Source organism: Lepidochelys kempii, chromosome 15 (genome assembly GCF_965140285.1).
Source record: "Lepidochelys kempii isolate rLepKem1 chromosome 15, rLepKem1.hap1, whole genome shotgun sequence".
Classification (NCBI taxonomy): domain Eukaryota; kingdom Metazoa; phylum Chordata; order Testudines; family Cheloniidae; genus Lepidochelys; species Lepidochelys kempii.
In genome coordinates, this window is record NC_136394.1 from 26,909,351 (window position 1) to 26,931,116 (window position 21,766).

At 43.4% G+C, this 21,766-nt stretch overlaps 2 protein-coding genes across 5 annotated transcripts; one reads left to right on the top strand and one right to left on the bottom strand.

Annotated features, from left to right (window-relative positions):
• The first annotated feature begins 1,910 nt into the window (after positions 1 to 1,910).
• Positions 1,911 to 7,604, top strand: B3GNT4 (UDP-GlcNAc:betaGal beta-1,3-N-acetylglucosaminyltransferase 4). The gene is made up of 2 exons (XM_073312383.2): positions 1,911 to 2,350; positions 5,638 to 7,604. The coding sequence occupies exon 2, from the start codon at positions 5,665 to 5,667 to the stop codon at positions 6,751 to 6,753; it is 1,089 nt and encodes a 362-aa protein (XP_073168484.1). The 5' UTR covers positions 1,911 to 2,350; positions 5,638 to 5,664; the 3' UTR covers positions 6,754 to 7,604.
• DIABLO (diablo IAP-binding mitochondrial protein) lies at positions 6,852 to 18,903 on the bottom strand. Of its 4 annotated transcripts, XR_012155005.1 has the most exons (7): positions 18,805 to 18,903; positions 16,802 to 16,922; positions 15,732 to 15,863; positions 13,583 to 13,693; positions 13,331 to 13,427; positions 11,827 to 12,251; positions 6,852 to 8,606 (listed from the first exon to the last, which is right to left on the bottom strand). XR_012155005.1 is itself a non-coding variant. In XM_073312385.2 (6 exons), exons 1-6 carry the CDS (start codon positions 18,855 to 18,857, stop codon positions 12,037 to 12,039), a joined length of 699 nt encoding a protein of 232 aa, XP_073168486.1. In that variant the 5' UTR covers positions 18,858 to 18,903; the 3' UTR covers positions 10,176 to 12,036. The 4 variants fall into 4 exon arrangements, 3 of the variants coding, with proteins under 3 accessions (XP_073168486.1, XP_073168485.1, XP_073168487.1); XM_073312385.2 differs by lacking the exon at positions 6,852 to 8,606 and having other exon boundaries at positions 10,176 to 12,251; positions 13,583 to 13,663; XM_073312384.2 differs by lacking the exon at positions 6,852 to 8,606 and having other exon boundaries at positions 10,176 to 12,251.
• Positions 18,904 to 21,766: the final 2,863 nt, after the last annotated feature.

Sequence of the window (21,766 nt, forward strand, 5' to 3'; positions counted from 1 at the left end):
TGTAGCAGCAGGAGTCTCAGTGGGAGCTGCCTTTCCAGTTGTTTGATGGAGTTTGGATTGGCAAATACAAGCACTCCTGGGTTTTATTCCCAGCCGTACCACTAACTCATGCTTTCTGTAGTGGTTGCTGAAAAATATTTCTGTCTCATCCACACTAACACACAAACTGTTTTCAACACTGTTTCATTTCAAGGAGGCCTGGGCCTGACAATTGTTGCCATCAGCAGGTCAAGCTCCTAGTGTCATCTGAACTCTTGTCACTTGGGTGTGAATTAGAAGTGACACATGGGGGAACATGCAGGGTCACATGCCCCCAGATTTCTGCAGTGTTTTATATGCCTTGCCCTGAACCCTGCTGCATACCACCAGAACCTTTAAATTGTGCCCCTCCCGCTCCCCACTATCAACAGCTACATGTCATCTCTGCCGTCTATTCATTTTCAGAATGTCTGGAAAGTTTGTTCGTGGGCTGCTGTCGTGTGGCATCTTTAACAGTAGTTGAGAGCTGAGGATAAGCTGTCTTCAATACTCTGCTTTCTCCAGGGAGAAAACGTAAAGGCAGAGTCCTAAGCTGGCAGGTCTATTTGCCTTCTCAGCCAGATGGTGTCACCAGAGCTGCACACCTGAGATATTGTACTGCTGGGGTGGAAAACAATAACTTGCATAGCTGCCCTTCAAGGAGAACTTGACAAGACAGGTCACAAGAGAGCAGCTTGTGTGGCCCTCATGGGTCTGCTAGAGAAGAAGTGGAGACCTACTTATGCCGCAGGAGCTTGTAAGAAGAGATGGTTAGATAGCAGTAATAAGAGGTTTGAAAAGGGCAGAGTGTATTTGTTATAAATGAAGAAAACTCCCTAAGGGTTTATTGGTGAACCTTCCTGAGCAGAGGGAAGACACAGGAAGGTATGGGATAAAGTGGGGAAGTCCCCCAGCTCCACACACATTGTAATACGTTTCAGCAAATGATGCTAGGTGCTATAGAAAAAGAGCGAGAGGTGGGCAATACAGAGGGCTCTTGTCAAATATATTCCTTGGGGATGGCTGTTGATGAAGGATTAGAGCCAGACAACCCTAGCTCCAACTGGGGAGCAGTGTTGTTCTATGGTCGGCCTACGGTCCCAGTCTAACTGGTTGTCTCTCAAGTGATCAGTGGTGAATCAGTTAACAGTGCTAACATTTCACCTGTCCCCTGTGGCTTTCTGAATTAACACCAGCTGAGAGTCATTCTAAGACAATTCACACTCCTCAGACCTAGCTATTGTTTTGGGTCCTCTGAAGAGTCAGGCAGGCAGCCCAGCACTGGATCCGACCTAGAAGATTTTCCTTGGAAAGAGAAAAGCAAAACAAAAACAAATCTTAAAAGCTGCAGATCTGGCTGGGAGCCTGGCCTAACGCAGCAGGATGACATAAACACTTCCACTCCTCACCCATAGGAATTAAGTTTACATGTGGGCCAAGCTTGTGCTCCATTTAAGCAGAGTCCCCCCTCTTCAATCTTGATCCCTGGGAGCCAGCAGAGGCGCTCTGGTAAGGCCCCGCGCCACGCACAATCCGAATCCAGCCCTTGCAGCCAAAAGGGAAATTAGGGAGCAGGTGGGTGGGCAGAGAATTTCCAGTAAAACTCCAGGCCCTGTCTTGAGGGTATTGACTGTTCCCAGCCCGGGGGAAGAGCCTTGCCGCCTCCTCCTCCCCCAAAGAGCCGGCAGGGAAGGAGTCAAACCAAAGCGCCTAGGCCGAAAAGCGGTGTCACTCCACTGTACCCCGCTCGGCCCCTCGCATTCCCGGTGCCCGAGCCCCCGGCTGCACCTTCCGCCTTCCCCAGCAACTTTCGGGAGCAGGGGGGGTTTGAATTCATTCAGGCTCCATTTGCCTGAGAGCAAATGCCTCCCTCATTAAACTAATCCCCGAATGGGGGGCTGGGCGCTCTCCCGCAGCTGACCCACTCCCCGGCCGCTGCCGCCCGTCGCCCCGCCTCGCGCCCGGCTTTCCCCAAATCCCGGAGCATCCGCTGCGCGAGCCGGCTCATTTCCCGTCCGCACGAGTCTGCCCGCCGTTTCTATGGCGACCCCGGCCGGGCTCTAGGGCAGCGCGAGCCCCAGTGGATGCGGCTTCGCCTTTAACTGCAGCAAGCTCGGGGAGCGAGCGGCTCCCAGAATTAGATGCAAGCGCACAACAGAAAGAGGGGGCCGGAAGGGGGTTCAGGCCTCCATGCACCACCCCCGCCTCCCTCTGTTTAAATTGGAGCCTGGTGAAAGGTTTGTTTGCAGCAGGCGGGGACTTGCACGGTGCATTTAAGGAGCGCTCCTTGCAGAGCAGCAGCCCCCGAGGACCAGTCGGTGCTACAGGAAAGGTAAGAGGGGAGGAGGAGCCCTGTAAAACTCGGGGGAATGGTTTGCACCGATCGTTGCCTGGTCTTGCGGGGTTCAGCAGAAGATGCTGTATCCTGGAAGGGAATTGCAAAACTCCCTTCAAAGCTTTGCTGGGAGACTAGCTCTTTTTTCTGCACGCCATCTCCTTTAAATAAATGACAGCCCAGCGTTGTGAGGTTTGGGAACGTTACTGATTAGGCTTTGGTGGGATGTTTGGGTCCTTTAATAACTAAGGACTTATTTGATTGTAACAGCGAGTCTAAAGTCAGTCCTCTGATTTACTTCAATTATTGACCAGTGCATTCAGTATACAAGTGACAAGGCCACTACAAATAATGTGTCTGTATTAAAGGGAGACAAAATGTTACAGGGCTGGGAATGGCATAAATGATCCAGTTTGCCTAGGACAGCAAAAAGTTCAGTCTTTCTGTTGATCGGATGCTAGATACCTCGGGAATGTTGCAACCAGTTCTAAATTTCACATGCATGATGGATCATCAAGAAACTGGCCCTGGTAGAGCAACCCTAATCCCAAAATTAGCCCCTGTGTAACAGGACGCTTTATGGTTTGGCCACAGCTTTTAAACCTTAACCTCTCTGAGGTTTCCTTTTGTCTGGTGTACCCTGCAGACGTTGGTATTGTCATAGTATGGGTATGGGCTTCTGATCCTGCCATGGTAAATTCCACCCTAAATGCAAATGCCAAAAATGTGACTAACTATAAACACTGTTTTCTAAGGCAGCATTGAAACCTGCTTGTTGCTGGATTCCTAGGCCAAAAACCTTTACTAACAGTTAAACAGTATAAACTTAAACACTTTCAGTTGGGAGCAGCATCCGCGTCTTCAGCTTCTCTAGCTCTTAAAAAGGGTGTGTCATCCCTGTGTAAAGTCAGGATCCCTGTAATGCTTCTAATGTTGGATTCAGGCCCTGAGTGCCCTTCTACTGAAATGTGGGGTTCATTGCCAGAGCAAGCACCAGCGTGCCTGTCCGACGCTTTAAAGTTCTAAATGGGAACATTTGGTGAGGGGAAAACTAGGTTAATTCCTTCTGCCTTTAATGGCCTGTTAGAACTCTCTGGCAGAACTGGAGTTGGATGGGGAATGGGGCCTGGTAAGTGCTTTTCTTTTCTTAAAAGGAAGAGGGAAAGTTGTTGCCTGTAAAGCAGTGTGGTTGATACATTGAGTTAATCGTGTGAGTTAGCAGTGATTAATCAACAGCCCTAATTGATAGTTAATAGAGAATAATAAGCCTTTCTTGAAAAGTAGGATTTAAAGAGGTACTTGGAGAGGATGTTAGAAGTATGAAGGGGAGTTCTAGGTAGAGGGGACTTCATGGAAGAAGATGGACAGGCAAGAATAGTTGAAGGAAATAATGGGGATATTGGCTATGTAATTTGGTTAGAATTTGGTTGGATCTGAGTTACTACAGAGAATTCTTTCCTGGGTATCTGGCTGGTGAGTCTTGCCCACATGCTCAGGATTTAGCTAATTACCATATTTGGGGTCAGGAAGGAATTTTCCTCCAGGGCAGATTGGCAGAGGCCCTGGGGGGTTTTCGCCTTCCTCTGTAGCATGGGGCAGGGGACACTTGCTGGAGGATTCTCTGCACCTTGAAGTCTTTAAACCATGATTTGAGGACTTCGATAGCTCAGATATAGGTCAGGGGTTTGTTACAGGAGTTGGTGGGTGAGATTTTGTGGCCTGTGTTGTGCAGGAAATCGGACTAGACAATCATAATGGTCCCTTCTGACCTTAAAGTCTATGATTCTATAGATGTGCTAAAAAGCAAAAAAGTTTTATGGTCAAGGCACAAGGGTGGGTGTCAGGAGATGTAGTTTCTGATCCCCACTGTGACACAAAGATGCTGAAAGGAAGTAAGGTGCTGTAAAACCCATGTGCTGTAGGACTTGGATATGGGCTTTTATCTGAGAGAGCGTATTAACAAAACCCAAGCTTTAGGATTGCACTTCAGACAAGCTGTTCACTTAGATGAATTTTTTAGCTGCACTAATTTGCAAGCTTGGTAGCTGGAGGGACAGAATACTGCCTCTGACGTGACTAATAGAAACCTGTTGGCTTGTTCTGTGCTCTAATGCCTGCATAGAATTGAGGATGTCTGTGATTAAATGCCATGACATTCTTTTTAAGGCTGCCTTTAAAACAATACTGAATGTAGAGGCTATGCAGCATTGGCTGCTTCAGCTGACAGTCATGAGGGCCCTGGAAAAGCTAGTGTACTCTCTCAGAAATGGGATTCCAGGTTTGCGAACCTAGAACCCCCTGCAAAACTTAGAATGGACTGATCAGCTCCAGCTGGCCAAACAAATGGCTAGATTAGACGAACTTGGCAGATGTGAAGCGCCCCAAGGTCTCGACTTCGCAAACAACATGCAACCCCAAAGAGAACTAGATGGGGGGAAAGTGAGCAGGGAAGGAAGCCCAGAGACTTGCCTGCCACCTGTACTCACATCTAGGCCCTCAGACCAAACTACCATGCTATCCAAGCATCCCTGGTGTTGCCCCCAATGTTCCTAAAACGGGCTGACGCTAGATGATGCGAATAGGGCTTTGACTCTGATGGGAAAAGCAGTCTGAATAGCTTGCATCAAGCTAGCTCTGTCCTTGCAAGAGCCTTGTGAGCTGCAGCACTTGGCCTATGTGCCTGTGTGATGGTTCGCTATGCTTCCTGAGACCTTCTCATAATACATATTGGGCACCTGGGCACTGCCCAAGAGCAGTTTTAGCTTTGAATTTGCAGAGCTGGTCTTGTGCTGAATACCCTCCTTTCCCAAAGAAGAGGATGGAAATTGGGCCCAAATTGAGCAGTGACTGACTTCATAGGCTAATGAGCTCACCGTCCAACATTAGAATCTGTCCTCCACGCCCCCACCCCCCCCCAATCCCAAATCCGAGCACTTTGGCAGCTCTCAAGGGGCTCCTGTGAGCAGCCCTGACATCAGTACTCTGGGCTGGGCAGGGACAAACATGTGTCCTGCCTTGTTTAAGTGGAGTAATGGGACAGCTCCTGATCCCATTAAATTCAATAAAAATTTTGCTATTGAAGTCTGGGGCAGTTAGGTGTGTAAACTGCTTAGCTGTTTTTGTACATCCCACTGGATTCCTATCTGCATCTTTAGGCCCCTAAATAGCTTTGTAAATCTAGCCTTTAGTCTCTTGTGATCATTATTTAGAAAGTCTCTTTGGCACTGAGACAAGAAGCCTACATGCCCCTTTAATAAATGTTGTGTGTTCCTTTAACCACGCAGGGATTGGCTCCTACTCCAGAGTTTGAGATGTATCCCAGGATAAGAATGGTTGGACTATATACCATTTCAGTCACATTGATTGCATTTCTTATGTATATAAGGAAAGAGACTAAGCTGGCTGTGTCTCCAGCAGCCAGGAAGATAGCTGCACCAAATCCCAGCCATACGTTCTGGGCCCCAGAGCAGACTGAACTCAGCAAATGTTTGCCAGACCTGACAATTGCCAATTCCTCTCTTGCACTCCCAGAGCTTCACCGCACCTTCTTAATGTACAAGCACTGCAGGAACTTTTCAACACTGCTGAAGCCCACGAGATGCAGCGAGGAAACATTCCTCTTGCTGGCAATCAAGTCTCCCCCAATCAACATAGACCGTAGGGTTGCTATCAGGAACACATGGGGGAAAGAAGTGGCCATTGGCAGCAAGCCAATCAAGCTGGTGTTCTTGCTTGGGCGCTCGGAGGCCAAAGTCCAGGCTCACTCCCTCCATCAGCTGCTGGTTTATGAGAGCCAAGAGTTCGATGACATTGTCCAGTGGGATTTCACCGACAACTTCTTCAACTTGACGCTGAAGGAGCTGCACTTCCTCCGCTGGTTCATGGTGGACTGTCCCCATGCCAGGTTTGTGCTGAAGGGCGATGACGATGTTTTTGTCAACACCTACAATATTGTTGAGTTCCTCAAGGAATTCAAACCTGGGCAGGATCTCTTTGTTGGGGATGTGATCAGCCAGGCCCGTCCTATAAGAAACACCAAAGTAAAATATTTCATCCCGGAGTCTATGTACAAAGCGCCCTACTATCCTCTCTATGCTGGTGGCGGTGGCTATGTGATGTCCAGAATGACAGTGCAGCGACTCCAGAGCACCGCCGAGGACACCGAACTCTTCCCAATAGATGATGTCTTTGTGGGAATGTGTCTGGCAAAGATGGCAGTGACTCCATTGAACCATGCTGGCTTTAAGACCTTTGGAATCCAGAGGCCTTTTAATCCTTTTGATCCATGTCTGTACAAAGAACTGATGATAGTGCACAAGCTGAACCCCACTGAGATGTGGATCATGTGGACGCTGGTAAAGGATGACCGTATTAGATGTGCTGTATCATTAACTCAGTAACTCGCAAAACAAGACTACTGGTGCTAAGGGGGGAACAGAATGATGGTGGTGGTTATTCCAGGTTGCTTAAACTGACATTAAAAACAAACCAAACAAAGTTGCTGTAGATGGTACATTTTTATTAACAGACTGTAGTTTTACAGTAGGGTAATGTTCTGCAATGAGCCTCTGAAACTATATAGTTGGGTTACTGAAGCATCACAAGGTTGAACCGAAAACACTTAGGGGGTAGCTAGCTCAGGGATTTGGGATTGGGATTGCTTCCTCTCTAGATCACTGATCTGAATTCAGCCTACCTGGGTGGTGCTGAGTGGCTGTTTGGTAGCATGCAAAGTGAGGTGGTGGACTTAGTGCCAGTTCTGATGGTGGCTCTTGGACACCAGTGTCCCAGTTACAACTGCCAGCCTTACTAGCAGTCTCTAGTAGGAAGGCCTGTAACTAAACAGGCAATAGAGCCTGAACTCCCCCATTAACCCGTGAAATCAGGGCTAAGGCACAAGGAGAAGCAGTGTGGACAAGCTTATGCTGCGGGGTCTGTGCATCTCCTGTGAAGGACTTCACTGTCCAGGGTTAGCAATCCAGCAGACTTCACCAGCACTAAGTTTACTTAATGGGGATATGAGGGAAAGAACACAGAGAAAATGGTCCAGAAACCTTTCTGTTGTCTGTTCTTAACACAGCCATTATGCCACAAGGTACTTAGTTCCGATAGCACTGACTTCTAACCAGCTCTTTTTCCTTGAATGTATCTACTGGCATTGGAATTTTTGCACAAAAATACTTGACAATGGGATTGGGAGAAGAAACAAATCGTTATTAATCACTGTAATAACCATGGCTTTTTTTAACAGCAGATATAAATAAATACTGTTTTGAAAGTATTTACATTCTGAGTATTCTTGTTCTACTGGAAGTACAACTGAGATGAGAATATCAAAAGGAAATCCAGGGTTAGCTGACAGCTACCTACATCAGAGGTTACACAACTGCAAATGGAAAATACATCTGTAAGGCTTTGTGGGAAGTGGGACTTGCTAATTAATGGCCTTGTGGTGGAGTATGGTATAAATGCCTACACAGGTCCTATGTCACCTTGGTGCTGCTATCTGAGTCAATCCCTTGAGTAAAGTTCAAGAAGACCCATCCTCCTTGTACTCATATGGAGCTTTTCAACTGCATGAAATAATTCATCCTTGCACTGCCGTGTTGCAGGTGAGGGGAGGAGGCCTGGAAGTGGCAGTAAAGAGCTGCTCTTGGAAGAGAGAGACCTTAATTCTCATCTGATTACTGTGTGGCCTTAGCACCTGCAACTGGAGGGGCAATTCTACCACACAGATGTGAGATGGTCCTTAATTTATGTTTGTAAAGTGCTTTGAGATCCGCTGCAGGGAGGTCTCTCGTCAAGAGAAACTGAGGGATGGAGAGGGTAAGTTACATCCTCGCACAAGGCCAGAGAGAGGAGAGTCTGACAGAGCTGGTACTAGAAGCAAGACATTTCTGCTTCCCTGTCTTTTAAAGTTTGTGACAAGACTATTTAAACGACACCAAATCAATGGATTCTTCTGTTGTGGGTTTCTGCTTGCCAGTGTATTATGCCTTCATTGTCACTACTCTGCTTGTTTTTGTTAGTGCTTAACCTGAACTGCCTTTCTAGTTACTTCTGGTGTTCCTGTCAATTCCCTTTTGGTGTCGGAGGGTCTCACCATTTTACTTAGGGTTGTAGTTGTCTGAAAGCATCAGGGATTGTAACATTGGATACTAGTCCACTTGTCACTGTTGTATGACAGATACTTGCTCACTGTTCCTGTAGTGGACTCTGCCATGGAATAAGCATGCAATTCCTGTGTAAGCATCTAGGAAGAGATTAATATAAATAGATTAGTGGTTGAAGAGGAGCATGTACGAAAGCAGAACGGCTATTCAGAGACTAGGCCATAATGTGGGTTCATCTTTACATAAACCTAAATTTTAGGCCACAGCTGATTTTGTATTAAGTCTCTAATGAATACTACTGTACCCTCCCACGTTTCCATTCAGGTGTAGTAATCCCTGATGTAGGGGTTAAAAACATGGTTAGGAAGGTGTTTAAGTCTGAAAAATGTTTCTATGTTGCTCTATTTGTAACCAAGGCATAAGGTAGGGTAGTAAAACTTAATGCTTGGATTTTTAGGAGAGAGGGAGGAAGATTGTTCACTGGACACTGATATTCTGTGTGGGCGCTTTTTATCCATTTCCAGAGGTGTGTAAATCTTGTGTGTGTATCAGTGCCACTATCCAGGATAGGAGTTGGTACCTTTTATGAAATACTACTGTATCATTTCTTTGTTACCCTAGACAATCCCAGATACAGATTCAGTGAGATACTGTAAGAAATGTTTCGTGTGCCTCTCCAAGCACTGTACAAACTAACTTAAGCATGCAGCGATAAGCTGCAATCAGAAGATAGGACTGGAAAGGACTTTGATTCAGTGAAAAGCTCCAGCATCTATGAGCCGATCAATTTTGAGCGTATTCAAACAAGTGTTGGAAAAATAAAGACTAGATCAAAGTCCAACCACACTAATTCTTGTCATCTCAAATGTGGTTCACAGAAGGATACATTTGAAAGGGGCTTATCTTCCATTCATGTTTAACTAAGATTTCTACCATGCCTCTCTCCAATGGCAAAGTAGACAAATTGGTTTGGGTGTTAATGACTCATATTACAGGGCTGAATTTACAGGTGCAGAGGTATTGGTTATTGTCTGTAACAAGCAAGTTGTCTGTCTACGCTGCTTGCCATCGTTTCATCAAGAAGGTGAAGCATTCCTCTTTACATGGCTTCCTTCATCCTCCTCTCAACATGGGCTAACAGCATATTGTAACAGTACTGGGCTGAAAAAGTTACCTTTTTCCCCCTTCCACCTTCTTTGTATTCTTACAAGTGGGTGTATGCTGCTTTACAACTGCGATCACAGAGGAGAAGGAAACAAGCTGGTTTGGGTGGGAAGTCTGACTCAGAAAGGGAACTACATAAATAGGATCCAATCTTTTCTTGATATTCACTGCCACAAAAACACGTGACAGAGCTACATTGGCACCGTGGCAGGCACAAGAGACCAGTACCAAGTACACGTATATTCAACAACGCTAGTACGTGCAATTTTGGATGATAAATATAAATGGCTTGGCACCGGAATTCTCCACCAACTAATCAGCAGCTACTTACCTTTGTTCACACAGTGCAGTTACAGAGAGAGGCTGACCCCGTGTGGCAGTGTGGCTTGCTTAGAGCCCTGTGCCAACAGTGCAACTGCAAAGAATTCCCCCCTCCCCTCTGTTCCCATAATCCTCCATCCTAGAACTGTATTCAGGGGTCCTTAAAGGCTGCTATGACCATCACCAAAGCGTACATTTTTTTGTTGTTTTTTGAAGAGATTCACTGGTAAACATAGGCTTTAATTTACCCTCTAAACTTAGTGTTACAAAAGTATTCAGCCTCCACCTGTAAGATTTCTTCTGGCTGGGGCAGAGAAATTATTTTCTATTCCATCTTTTCATTCGATACCAATGCACTTTGCACATACAGGGCAAACCCAAACATTTGATTACAACAAAGCAAATATCAGGAAATATTTTATTTCTTACTAATGCAGGAGAGTTAAAATGAGCGAGGATTAAACTACACAAGAAAAGAGTGCAGAGTAATCTAACTAGAGTTTAAAACTCCCCATTAGCTGTAGTCACACAGTGCTACAGGGATCCGATCCCCTTGTTAAAAAGGTAAAACGGAAATGAAGTTCAGAAAGCTATTCCCAGGGAAGGGTGGTATTGGGCTGGAAGACTTCCAAACACACATTGCTAGTTATAAATGCCAAAACAAGTGTAAGTACCACCCAAAACCTATAATCTAACACAAGAATATCAAGAAATTTTGGGGAGGGAACTTTCACACAGACTGGGGTCCTGTAGAAAATGGCACTTTTAACAATTACTAATACACAGAAGTCTGTTTCCCTAAACCATACCTGTTGGCTTGATATCTACTACCAATAGTCATTTGTCTTGTAATTCAACATTACACAAATATTAAAGGGAGTTCTTCATAAAAATCTAGCAGCCACTATTCTACAGTACAGACTGTAAAACACGTGAATTTGGGGAAATACAACCTTATGAAATTAACAAACTGCTTAAATGACAAAGGCAAAGAAATGAGATACTCATGAACTGTTGAAATGTGGCTTGAAAACACAGCCTGCAGTGAAACATTGTCATTTGACAATCCAGGAGGAAGCTTTTTTTTTTTTTTTTTGTGCAATTTGGGGCAGACTGCAGCTATGCTGCTTGAAAATTCACATTCGGAGCACTGTGTTCTATGATCAAATAGCATTTGCCACTATTTGTGGTGTCTGCCTTTGCAACACTATGTTTCCTATTGACACAAACACTGTTTTTTAAACGTGGCACAGCAACAAAATCTTTTCTTCACTACCACTGGAAAACCAGCTGTATTGCATCTTGCTGGTTATGTTCCTATTAGATTACAAGCAACTCTGCATATACACAACTGCCATACTCTATACTACAGTAATCACTGAGTGTAGATCCTACAGATTCCCAAGATTTGTAGCAATTCTACCAATTGTCATCTTTTGATACAATTAAGTGCAGTAGTTTGCGTTTTATTAAACAATGAGATTTCCATTATGAATTGTCAGTCAAAATAATTAGAAAACGGCACAAAAAAGTCTACATTGTTAACCAAACTGACTTTCTGATTATGAAATGTAATTCTGTTGTTCAATGGGAGATACAATACCAAGATTAACTTGCTTCACAGACTAGAAATAATTATTTTTAAATGTCCCTCTTTGGTTGCAATCTACAATTAGTTTTAGACATTGGGCATTTGCAAGGGTTTAGTATTAAATCATCTGAATTAGACCCTCATGGCAGCAGACCCAAACACTCATCAACAAAGTATCTTTAACAGGTAATTTCACATTTGCATAGTGGTACACTTAAATAAAAATGTACTGGCAATGCATATTATAATAATGGTAACTTAAAAAATAAAGAAGTTTCAAACACCTGAATCTGGCTGGTGGTTAGGTATAGCAAATTTGTGGGGAAGAGAATTATTGCCCACTGTCACCAATTATAAAGATAGCATGCCTGTCTTCAATGACTTTTCTTTATCCAACATCTATTTTCTTAACGATGTGGGAAACTCAGGGCCCTGGAATTAGTGGTATGCTATCAAATATTCCAAAGGTGATATTTAGAAGGTTTTTTGTTTTTTCAGTCTTCACGAAGATAGGACTCATCAACTTCCTCTGTGGTTTCAGGGATTCTGCATGGCTGTGATGATTCCTCAACTTTTGTGTTAATGAGCTCTTCTGTCTGAGCTTCAGCTAATTTGATCTCTGCTTTCTGTGATAGCTGTCTTACATCTTGCACCTGTGTTTTCACCAGCTGAATATGGTTGTGAGCTGTCACTGAAGCTTGATCTGCACCTGAAAAACACAGTAATTTAAGTAAATTCATTCAGAAACAGCCCATATGATAAAATGCCATCAATTAAGGCAGGGATTAAGTTGGTGGTAATTAAATATTATGTTTTACTAAACTGTTCATGTTCTAAGCAAATCAGACAGTTTTCAAATCACAGTTTACTCCTCTTTATTGTCTATTAATAACTTGATATAGTAGATATTTTTAGACTGTATCATCATATGACACAAAGGGAATTTTTTCTCAGAACATTCCTGCCAACAAAGTTCGGATTGCCAATTAATGCAAAATTAGGTTGTGATTTTTATGTGATGTGGCCACATGCTCTGTGAGAAATAAAACAAGACTGAACAATCATCAATCACATGGTGGCAACTTTCAGTCACTAGTGATCTGTTCTGAATTTGAACCTGCACTCTGTGAATAACTATATTACAGTACCAAACCTTGAACAACCTAGTCCTCTCACTATTTCATTAATATAATATTTAGTTTCAAGAATATTTCTTAAGTCAAATTTATAACGTAGTTTTTCCTTATTTCCTTAAATGAAATAATCAGGTCTTCATTATTATTATTTTAAATTTAAATAATTAGATGATTGTGTTAAATTATGGGCCTGGTTTTCAGAAGTACTAAGCACTTCAACTGAAAATACAGAGGAACTGAGCAGCTGTGTCCTCCCTGGAAGATACAGGTATTTGGCAGCTCTGAAAATCAGACCATGTGGTTCTCAGTCTGCACAGGTTTCAGAGTAACAGCCGTGTTAGTCTGTATTCGCAAAAAGAAAAGGAGTACTTGTGGACCTTAGAGAGTAACCAGTTTATTTGAGCATAAGCTTTCGTATGCATCTGATGAAGTGAGCTGTAGCTCACGAAAGCTTATGCTCAAATAAACTGGTTAGTCTCTAAGGTGCCACAAGTACTCCTTTTCAGTCTGCATACTAACTAAGTATATTTAGATTTAGTCTGTCTTGCCTGCACCTTTTTAATAATAAATACTGCCTATGCGCCAGGGGAAAGTTTGCTAAAAATTACAAATTCCAGCTGATACTGAGTGTATTACAGTAATGCCCGCATACCTGATTGATATGCAGCTTCTGCTGCCATCTCTGAAAGATGTAAAGCAGTCATCCAAATGGATTCTAGCTTCAGGAATTCTTGCTGCTTTGTAGTCATCTATAATTAAAAACAAAATGCCATGTAACACTATCTGAACCCACTTTTTGTAAGAGACACTCTTACAGCCATGTTAAATTAATGAATCGAGAAATACTTCTTAAATAACAAAAAGGAGACACATTGATGACTGCAGAAGTTAGTTAATTCTTTACCTCAACTCTTGCTCCTATGATCACCTGCCATACTGCATCCACCTCTTTGGAATTCATTTTTTCAAGAAGATTTGTATATTGCTGGTAGAGAGACACCAGTGTGTAAATTGCCTACAAAAGAGAATAAGTCTAGCACAGCTACTTGATGAAGATACTCAAAGTAATGTTCAAACTAATTTTGCATCTGCTGATGCTCTTACATTATTAGTTTATGTTACACAGTAGACAAAAATGGGAAAAGATCTAACACTTTCCCTTGTTTTAATCCCCTATAATATTTAGTGAGGAAATCATTTCTGGATAGTGTCCGAAGTGCTTTTTGAACTTTGCTTTTGCTGGTATTGTATTAAAGTGTTCATGAATTTAATTAATATGAAAATCTGTTGAAAATGGAAAGACTTCATTGTAATTAAAGTCTAGAAAACTTAGAAATTGACAGTTTTTTAATAAAGTAAAACAAGTTTTGTGATATCCTAGGAACTTAATAGTAACAGCAGAGAGAGAACTCTGATTCTCCTGCTGAAAAAGCAAGTCTATTAGCACTCGAGCTAGAAGAGAATTTTCTTTGAAATATGGACCTATAATACACAAACACTTTGATTCTATTTAACAGAGGGCAGTAATACATATACACAAAAACTGGCTAGTTCATTACACCTTTCAGAACTGAAATATTGCCAAACTGCTTATTTTTTATTGAAAATATTTGCACAAATGACATGTAATGGATAAATTCTCTGTATGCATGTAAGTCTTCAGTTTCTACATTTACTTATCTACAGTGATATATTAAAGGCAATGCTAATCAGTAGTTAATATGGACAACTTTTCTGCTTGTTGTCAGTAGCTACTGGTGTGGTGCTCTGCTTTTGTTCGATGATGACAGCAGTTTGCTGCACGCGTGTTCCCTGTGTGTGCTGCCCCAGCTCTGTGCAGACAGCTGACACAGCAGACCCCGAGAGAACCCCCAAAGACCAGACTCTAGTAAGGTACAAAGACACCCAGCCAGGTTTATTGTCAAACGAAGCACAGTAATAGTTTCCTATAGACTCTACAGGGCATACTACGAATATGTGCCCCCTGGCAATGGACACAGCTCAATCAGCGGCGGGACACTCCACTGCCTTCTAGGCTGGACCTATTCTTCTACAGGTGCGGAACAGATTACTCATCCCTCCTGACGTATTGAGGTGCAGCCCCTTTACTTATTAGGGTGCTGCTTCTCCTTTACATGTTGGTTCAAACAAATCTATCCATCATGTTGTCCTTTTGACCTTGTCTTTAAGATCCACCTGCCTGTTCCTTGTTATCTCTGTGGAGTGTTCTGATGCCATCTTGGCACAAGTTCCTCTTATTATCACTTGTGTGAATGCACCTGCTTCTAGCAGCCCTCTTCTTGCCAACTTCTGTGAGTGGGGCCTGCCTCTGGCTTACAGCCCAGCCTTTGCTTAGCAATGCCTGGAAGTACTTTGGTTCAGGCTTCAGGCCTCAGACTGGGCCTCTGATACAAGAGTTTATGTTTCAGGGCCTCATCTTACTACACTGCTTAATTTGGAACTTAAAGACACTGCATTTCAAATAGGCCTTTCTGGAGTTTCAGACTCCGTTAACTGGATTGGGAAAAATACTTGTTTCTGATGGAACCTACATATTTTTCTTGCCTAGAAAAGAAGTCAGGAAGGTAATGGATGTATTTTTTAAAGACCGCTTGATATCTGGCTTTGGTTTTTTCTGTCTAGCTATTAGTCTGCTATTTTCAAAATTTAGCCTCACTCCTCATGTGAAGGGCCCACATTTCAGAAAGTAGTTCGTGCCCAAGCTTCTCCTGAGGAGTTTCACAAACCTCTAAAAATTGCTCGTGCCTTCTATCATGAACACTCCAAAACCGCAGCAACACCTCCTCTATTGTCCACCAGGGACATGTTCTGTTCAGTTCACTTATTTTGACATGTGTGATGCACCAATTCAAGCTGAACTGCTACCCCAGAAACTCTACATCCTTGTTACATTGATTTGTGAAGTCAAAGTCCATTTTAGGTATAAGAGCTGACTGAATAGGTGCAGTTAGAGCTTGTCTTGGTCAGAGAGTTAAATACTCCAGCTGCTGCAATATTAACTTTGTACTAATGTTGGCAGTCACTCATCTTACCTTTGTATACTCTGTTAATGATTCAATTAATGCATATGTTGCTTGAGAGAGAAGAGTACAAGTACTATCTGTTACCAGAGAAACTGCCCTTCTAATCAAAGCTTCATGACTGAGAGAAGTGGGCTCGTGTTTCTGAAAGGCAAAAGATTTACACAATCTTTACACTGGTTTTCAAAGACAGACAACTTATGATAAAAATATCTTCTCCGGTAAGTAAAAAAAACCACAGGCGCCATTGCTAAAATAAAAAATTGCTAGTCTGCCTTAACTCTTAAATAACTAACTTATAAAAAGTAAAACAAAATCTTACTCCAATAGTTCCATTCTCTTCTACTCATATCCTGTAACTGCTTCTCTGAAGGGCCCACGTTTCAGGAAGTAGCTCACCAAAACATCTTTTCCTTCAAAGTTTTTTTTAAAACAGTGTTTATATTTTTATCTCCCAATATTTGCCTGTGTCAGGATATTTTTATATGCAAAACATTTTTATCTTGTTTCCTGTCTGATGGTTATCAGTGGGTTGTAAAAGTTCAGGCACACCAGGCAAAGTGCAAGAGCTGAAATTCTCTTAATTACATACCAGGACCACAAGTAAATTTTCCCCCAGGAATTGTGGGGTTTGCTCTGTTAATAATGGGATTCCTGAATGATGTGCCATGGCAGCTTGAGGCATCACAAGGTAACAGCAAGTACTTTTCAATAATTGTATTATAAAATAGTATTTTAGTTATGTGACAACTGATACTAGGGCAAATCTACTTTATGTTGCCACTGATCTTTAAAAATGAATTATGGTTTCTTGCTGAGTTGATTTAAGTCATACTCTTCATAGTGGAATCACTTTAAATTAGTGCTGCTTTTAAAAGTCAGTTAAGATGCAGAGAATTTCTAGATGTCCAACTATGTCCCAGAAAGCTCAGTAGGCATACTTCAATATGCATACTAATAACATCATACAATAACTGGGAGGTTGTTATAATTAATACAAGAGAATGGTCTATTTGCCACAAGCACACTCTTCCACCAAACACCTTAGAATATTAAAATTACATTCACTCCAGTATATTTACCTGTACAACAGGGACTGCACACAGGGCTACTCCAAGACCCACTCCCACCATTTTGTTCCATGGGCCACTCAGTCCTGAGAAACAGCGTCTCCTAGCATTAGCCAGAACAGGAAAACTTTGTCTGGGAATGAGAAACAAATATAAGCATACAGACAGCTGCACAGGGGGAAATAAATATTCTGGAGGCAGACTTTGGGGGCAGACTTTTTTTTTTTTGGCTATGTGTTTGCCTAGCACAGAGTCTTGTCCATGACTGGGTTTCCTATGCATTACCACAATACAAATAATAAATTCAAGTTTGTTTTAAAGTTAATTACCTAATCAGTCTCAAGGAAAGATACAAGCTAAACACGTTGTGTATTGTAACCAGTAATAAGCATATTGTCAGCAGTTAATATAATTAACAGGGATACAAAGCATTTAGATTAATAATAAAATACACTAACAGGGCCAAATAAGCAGAATAGTAGGTTTATAATCAGAGGTCCTGAAACCAATACTTATGCACATTTAACTTCATATACAGGTAGTCCTATTGTAGTCAATGGGATTATGTCAATGTAAAGGTGTGTAGCATCAGGGCCTTATTGTTCAAATAAAATGGTATGGTAGTGTATTGAACCAAAAGTGAAAAGCATCTATTCTGTCTCTCACTACATTTATATAGTTTCCAGGTAAGATTTCTGAGAATGCGCGATCAGTTCATTTTGTAACTCATTCTCAAAGTGTGACATGTGGAACACCGGTGGTCTGTGGAAGGCTGGCTTATCATTTGCAGCAGATAAATGGCATTAAAGGACAACTAAAACAAGTTACATTCTGTCCTAATATCACTTCAGATAACATCCCTGTATAACTACAGCAATTGCTTATGTGATCACAAATAAAAGGAGGTGGTCCACCTAGCTGAAAAGGAGAGAAAGAATAGCATCTTCATATTAAAATACTACAAAAATATTCAATTAAACGAACAGTCCCGTGAGAACTAAATGTATGAGCCAAGCCCCTTCACCTCACTCTCACAAGTTCCCACACAATGAGACTTCTTGTGTAAAGCAAACAGTGTTTGCTCACGTTAACATCTTTAGCACTCTACAGACTTAAAGGGGCCCTCTCAGATAATTTAGGCATACACTTTAAAAATAATAATAGAAATGATTTTATTACTTTTTATGATCCAAACAAAAACTGTTTTAGATTTAAACATTCTCCATCCCTATTTACAACTCAAACACTGCACTAGTTCATGGGAACCAAAACATGAGACCAACTCTCAAGAAAAGTGAGAACAGCCTAATTTCACTACGTAAATTGAGAGGATTATGAAAATGTAAACAAATAGTGAAAATTAATTCTTATATTTTTACTTCGGTGGGACTGCTCATGTGCTTACACTTAAGTGCATGCGTTAAGTGTTTGGCGGTTCATGGTATTAAGCAAAGCACATCTGTTAAAATGTGTGCATGAACGGTGACAATAATCCTGCAGGGACACGGGGGCGTGCGTGCGCGCGCGGTAAAATCATTTTATTTTCAAACTTCTGAGGGTGTATCACAAAAAAAAAAAAAAAAATTAAAAGGGAGCGGCCCGAAGTTCCTTTGTAGCCACTGTAATGAGCAGCCCATTCAAAATGGGTGAGTCCCCAAGGCCAGACCTCTCCAAGGACCCTTTAATTTCTCTAGCCCTGGTGCGCCACGGATCTCTAAGCGCGGGGCTCATCGCCGCTTTACGGAGGGGAAACTGAGGCACCGAGGGGTGCGGCGAAGGGCTCGAGCAGCTGCGCAGCGGTCTCCTGGGTCAGGCGTGAAGGGGGGCGTCGCGGTGGCGGAAGGGGACCGGAGGTTTCAGAAGGAGGCAGGAGGCGCTCGGGCTCACAGGCGGGGGAGCGGGTCAGGCGGCGGCGGCGGCCCACGGGGACGTGACACCGGAGTCTCAGGGGCGGGCGCGCGGATGGAGGAGCTCTCAAGCGGGGGCGGGGGGGGCAGGGGGTTGCCAGGCGATACCTGAGCAGGGCGGAGCAGCACCGGAACCACCGGCTACGCACAGCGGCCGCCATCTCCCCTAGACTAGGGCGGGGCGGCGGAAGTGACGTAACAGCCGCCCCCAAAAGGCGTGCGGCGCCGCCTCCCGGCGATTCTCCCCGCCCCTATCGGCGCAGCCGCACTGCTCTGGCCGCCAGGGGGAGGAGCCGCGGGGTGCGCGCGCCGCGCTGCTGGGGGGGGCGTGTCTCCAGCGTGCAGCCCCGCCCCTCCCCCACAGCGGGCGGGGAGAGCCGCCTGTCCAGCCCCTGCGGCGAGGGCGGGCCTCGTGAACCGGCCCCAGCCCTGCGGGGCTTTCTTTGTCCCGCCTCCGCATCCCCGAGCCGAGCCGGGCCCGGGCCCGGCCGCCCTCGGAGCGGGGCGTGTCTCCTGGCGGCGAGCCTCGGGCTCCCTGGCCGCAGGCTGCCGCCCGTGGACACGGAGCCCCGCCCTGTGAGTCCCAGCCCCGCACAGCTTCGAAGGCTGGCCTGGGTCCCAGCCCCCGGGCTCCTTGTCTCCGCTGTGAACGTCCCCGGGCTTTAGCCTCGCCTCACAGGTCGGGTCTCGAACCCGCGATCCGCTGGGTTGGGCTCCCCGGGACTCTCCGGTCTGGCCCCCCCCCGCTCCTGGCGCGTGGCGCCCAGCCCTGCCCGCCGGTCTCCGGACGGTTACCGCCTGCGTGTGGTCCTGTTAATGCGCCCCCCAGTGAGCTCAGCCCCGTCAGCAGCTGTTGGCTTTACCTTCCTTGTGTAGTGCTTTGCCCTTATCTTGACTGACTTTCTTCTTGTTGATTTCAGATCAATTCTCCCATTTGTCAGGATTGTTTTGAAGTTTAATTTTGCCCTCTGAAGTGCCAGTCTACTCTTCCAGTTTGGTGTCTGCCACAGATTTTATAAGCGTACTTGCCACTCCATTACCCAAGTCCTTAATGAAAATAGTGAATAGTACTGGACCCAGGACTGACCCCTGGGGGGTCGGTTCCTCTTGCTACCCCCCCCCACACACTTTGAGAGCAACCATTGGTAATTATTCAGAGTAAGCCCTGTCAACCAGTTCTGCACCCACCTTACAGTAATTTCACCTAGACCATGTTTCCCTAGATTGCTTATCAGACTGCCATGTAGAACTGTGTCAAAAGCCTTACTAAAAAATCAAGATCTCTCACATTTACAGCTTCCCCTCTAGCCACTAGGACAGTAACCCTATCAAAGAAGGAAGGTTGGTTTGTCATGATTTGTTCTTGTAAAATACATGCTGACTATTACTTGTAATCCTTTTATCTTACAGGTGCTTACAAATTGATTGTTTAATAATTTGTTCCAGGTATGGAAATTAGTCTGTCAGGGCTATAATTCCCCAGGTCTTTTGTCCCCCTTTTTAAAGGCACTATGTCCTCCTCCAGTCCTCTGGGACCTCATCCTTCCTGCATGAGTTTTCAAAGATAATTGCAACAATCTCCAAGATTGCTTCAGCTAGTTTCTTAAGTACTTAGATGTCTTCAATAGCTCTAACTTATCTAAATCTTAATTATGTTAAGTATTGGTTACAATTAACATTTTTAGTGAAGACTGAAGCAAAAGAGGCATTAAACTCCTCAGCCTTCTTGATGTCATCTGTTATTTGCTGTCTTTCATGCTAAGTAGAGCACCTACACTTTCCTTTGTCTTTCTCTTGTGCCTAATCTATTTAAAGACCCTCTTCTTCCTGTCTTTTATGTCTCTTGCTAGGTGTAACTAATTTGTGCCTTAGCCGTTCTGATTTTGCCTGTACATGTCTGAGCTGTTGATTTGTACTCAGCAATTTGTCCATGTTTTCATTTTTTAGATTTTTTATTTTTAAGTCATTAAAGAACTGATGGAGTCACGTTGGCCTCTTACTAGTCTGCCTGGCTCTTCTCCGCATTGGGATAGTTTGCTGTTGTGCCTCTAATATTGTCTCATTGAGAAATTGTCAGCTCATCTGAACTTTTTTCCTTATGGTTTGGCTTGATAACAACTTTTTCTCCTGTCTATGCTGACCTCTTGTTATTCTGGCAAATAGGCCCTTATTGCTTAATCTTATTTATGCTCATGCACAGCTTCAACTCACACATGCTGGAGTATAATGATCTTGAACTCACTTCTCTGTGCCACATAATGGCTTGCAGATTTAGGGCATTAGTGTGAATTTTGCCTGGTAACTTTTTAATAGAGCTCGTTCTGATATCTTCCTTCATTTCTTTACATTATAGACACAGCTGTATCCTTTGTGGATTTTTCCATTTTAAAACTCAGTCTACAATTAGCAACTTTTCTTGTTCCTTTCTGACACGTAATCTAGAATTATCCAACACAAACACCTAATTATTTTAATGGGGCTACTTTGCTATTTATAAAGTCCAATGACTACATTTGTTCTTGGGAGTGAAGTTGCTAGTCTTTAAGTAATGAACAATTTGAATGATCTGAAATTAAAGACAGGAACGGCACTTTGTAAATTAACCGGACAAACTTTTAACTATTGACTTCTAAAAGTTTTCTGTTTGTGTTAAAATGTTCTATTTATTTTTTATTCAGTCATTGTCATGGGCATCAACAGATCACTAATTTAGAAGGGAGTAGTGTAAATACATTCTGAGGGAAAAATATTTTTTCCCTCTGTCATAAATATTTTCAGTTATAGGGCACAACAGGCCAAGTGTCGGTGTATGACCAAAGATCCACAGACTTCTGATGACATTAAAAAGAGCAGGGACTGTGAAATAGGGGTGTGTGTGTGTGGTAATTTCTTTAATTCAAATGACATTTTTTTACTCACTTTAATTTTTCTAACATTTTTATACAGAAATACATTTTAAGTGGCATAAAACCTGGCTTGAATGAGCTAGAACCAGATTTCGCTAACATGACGTCAGCTCAGTGGACTGCCCTGCGTGACACAAACCACAAGAGAAATCACTTGCGCACTA

Excerpts from the sequence above, each read along its gene's own strand:
- B3GNT4 (XM_073312383.2), top strand. The coding sequence starts at position 5,665 with ATGTATCCCAGGATAAGAATGGTTGGACTATATACCATTTCAGTCACA.
- DIABLO (XM_073312384.2), bottom strand. The coding sequence starts at position 18,857 with ATGGCGGCCGCTGTGCGTAGCCGGTGGTTCCGGTGCTGCTCCGCCCTG. Across the intron at positions 16,923-18,804 it reads TGCTGCTCCGCCCTGCTCAG|ACAAAGTTTTCCTGTTCTGG; the intron begins GTATCGCCTGGC and ends TCTCATTCCCAG. Across the intron at positions 13,694-15,731 it reads CATTAACAGAGTATACAAAG|GCAATTTACACACTGGTGTC; the intron begins GTAAGATGAGTG and ends TCTCTTTTGTAG.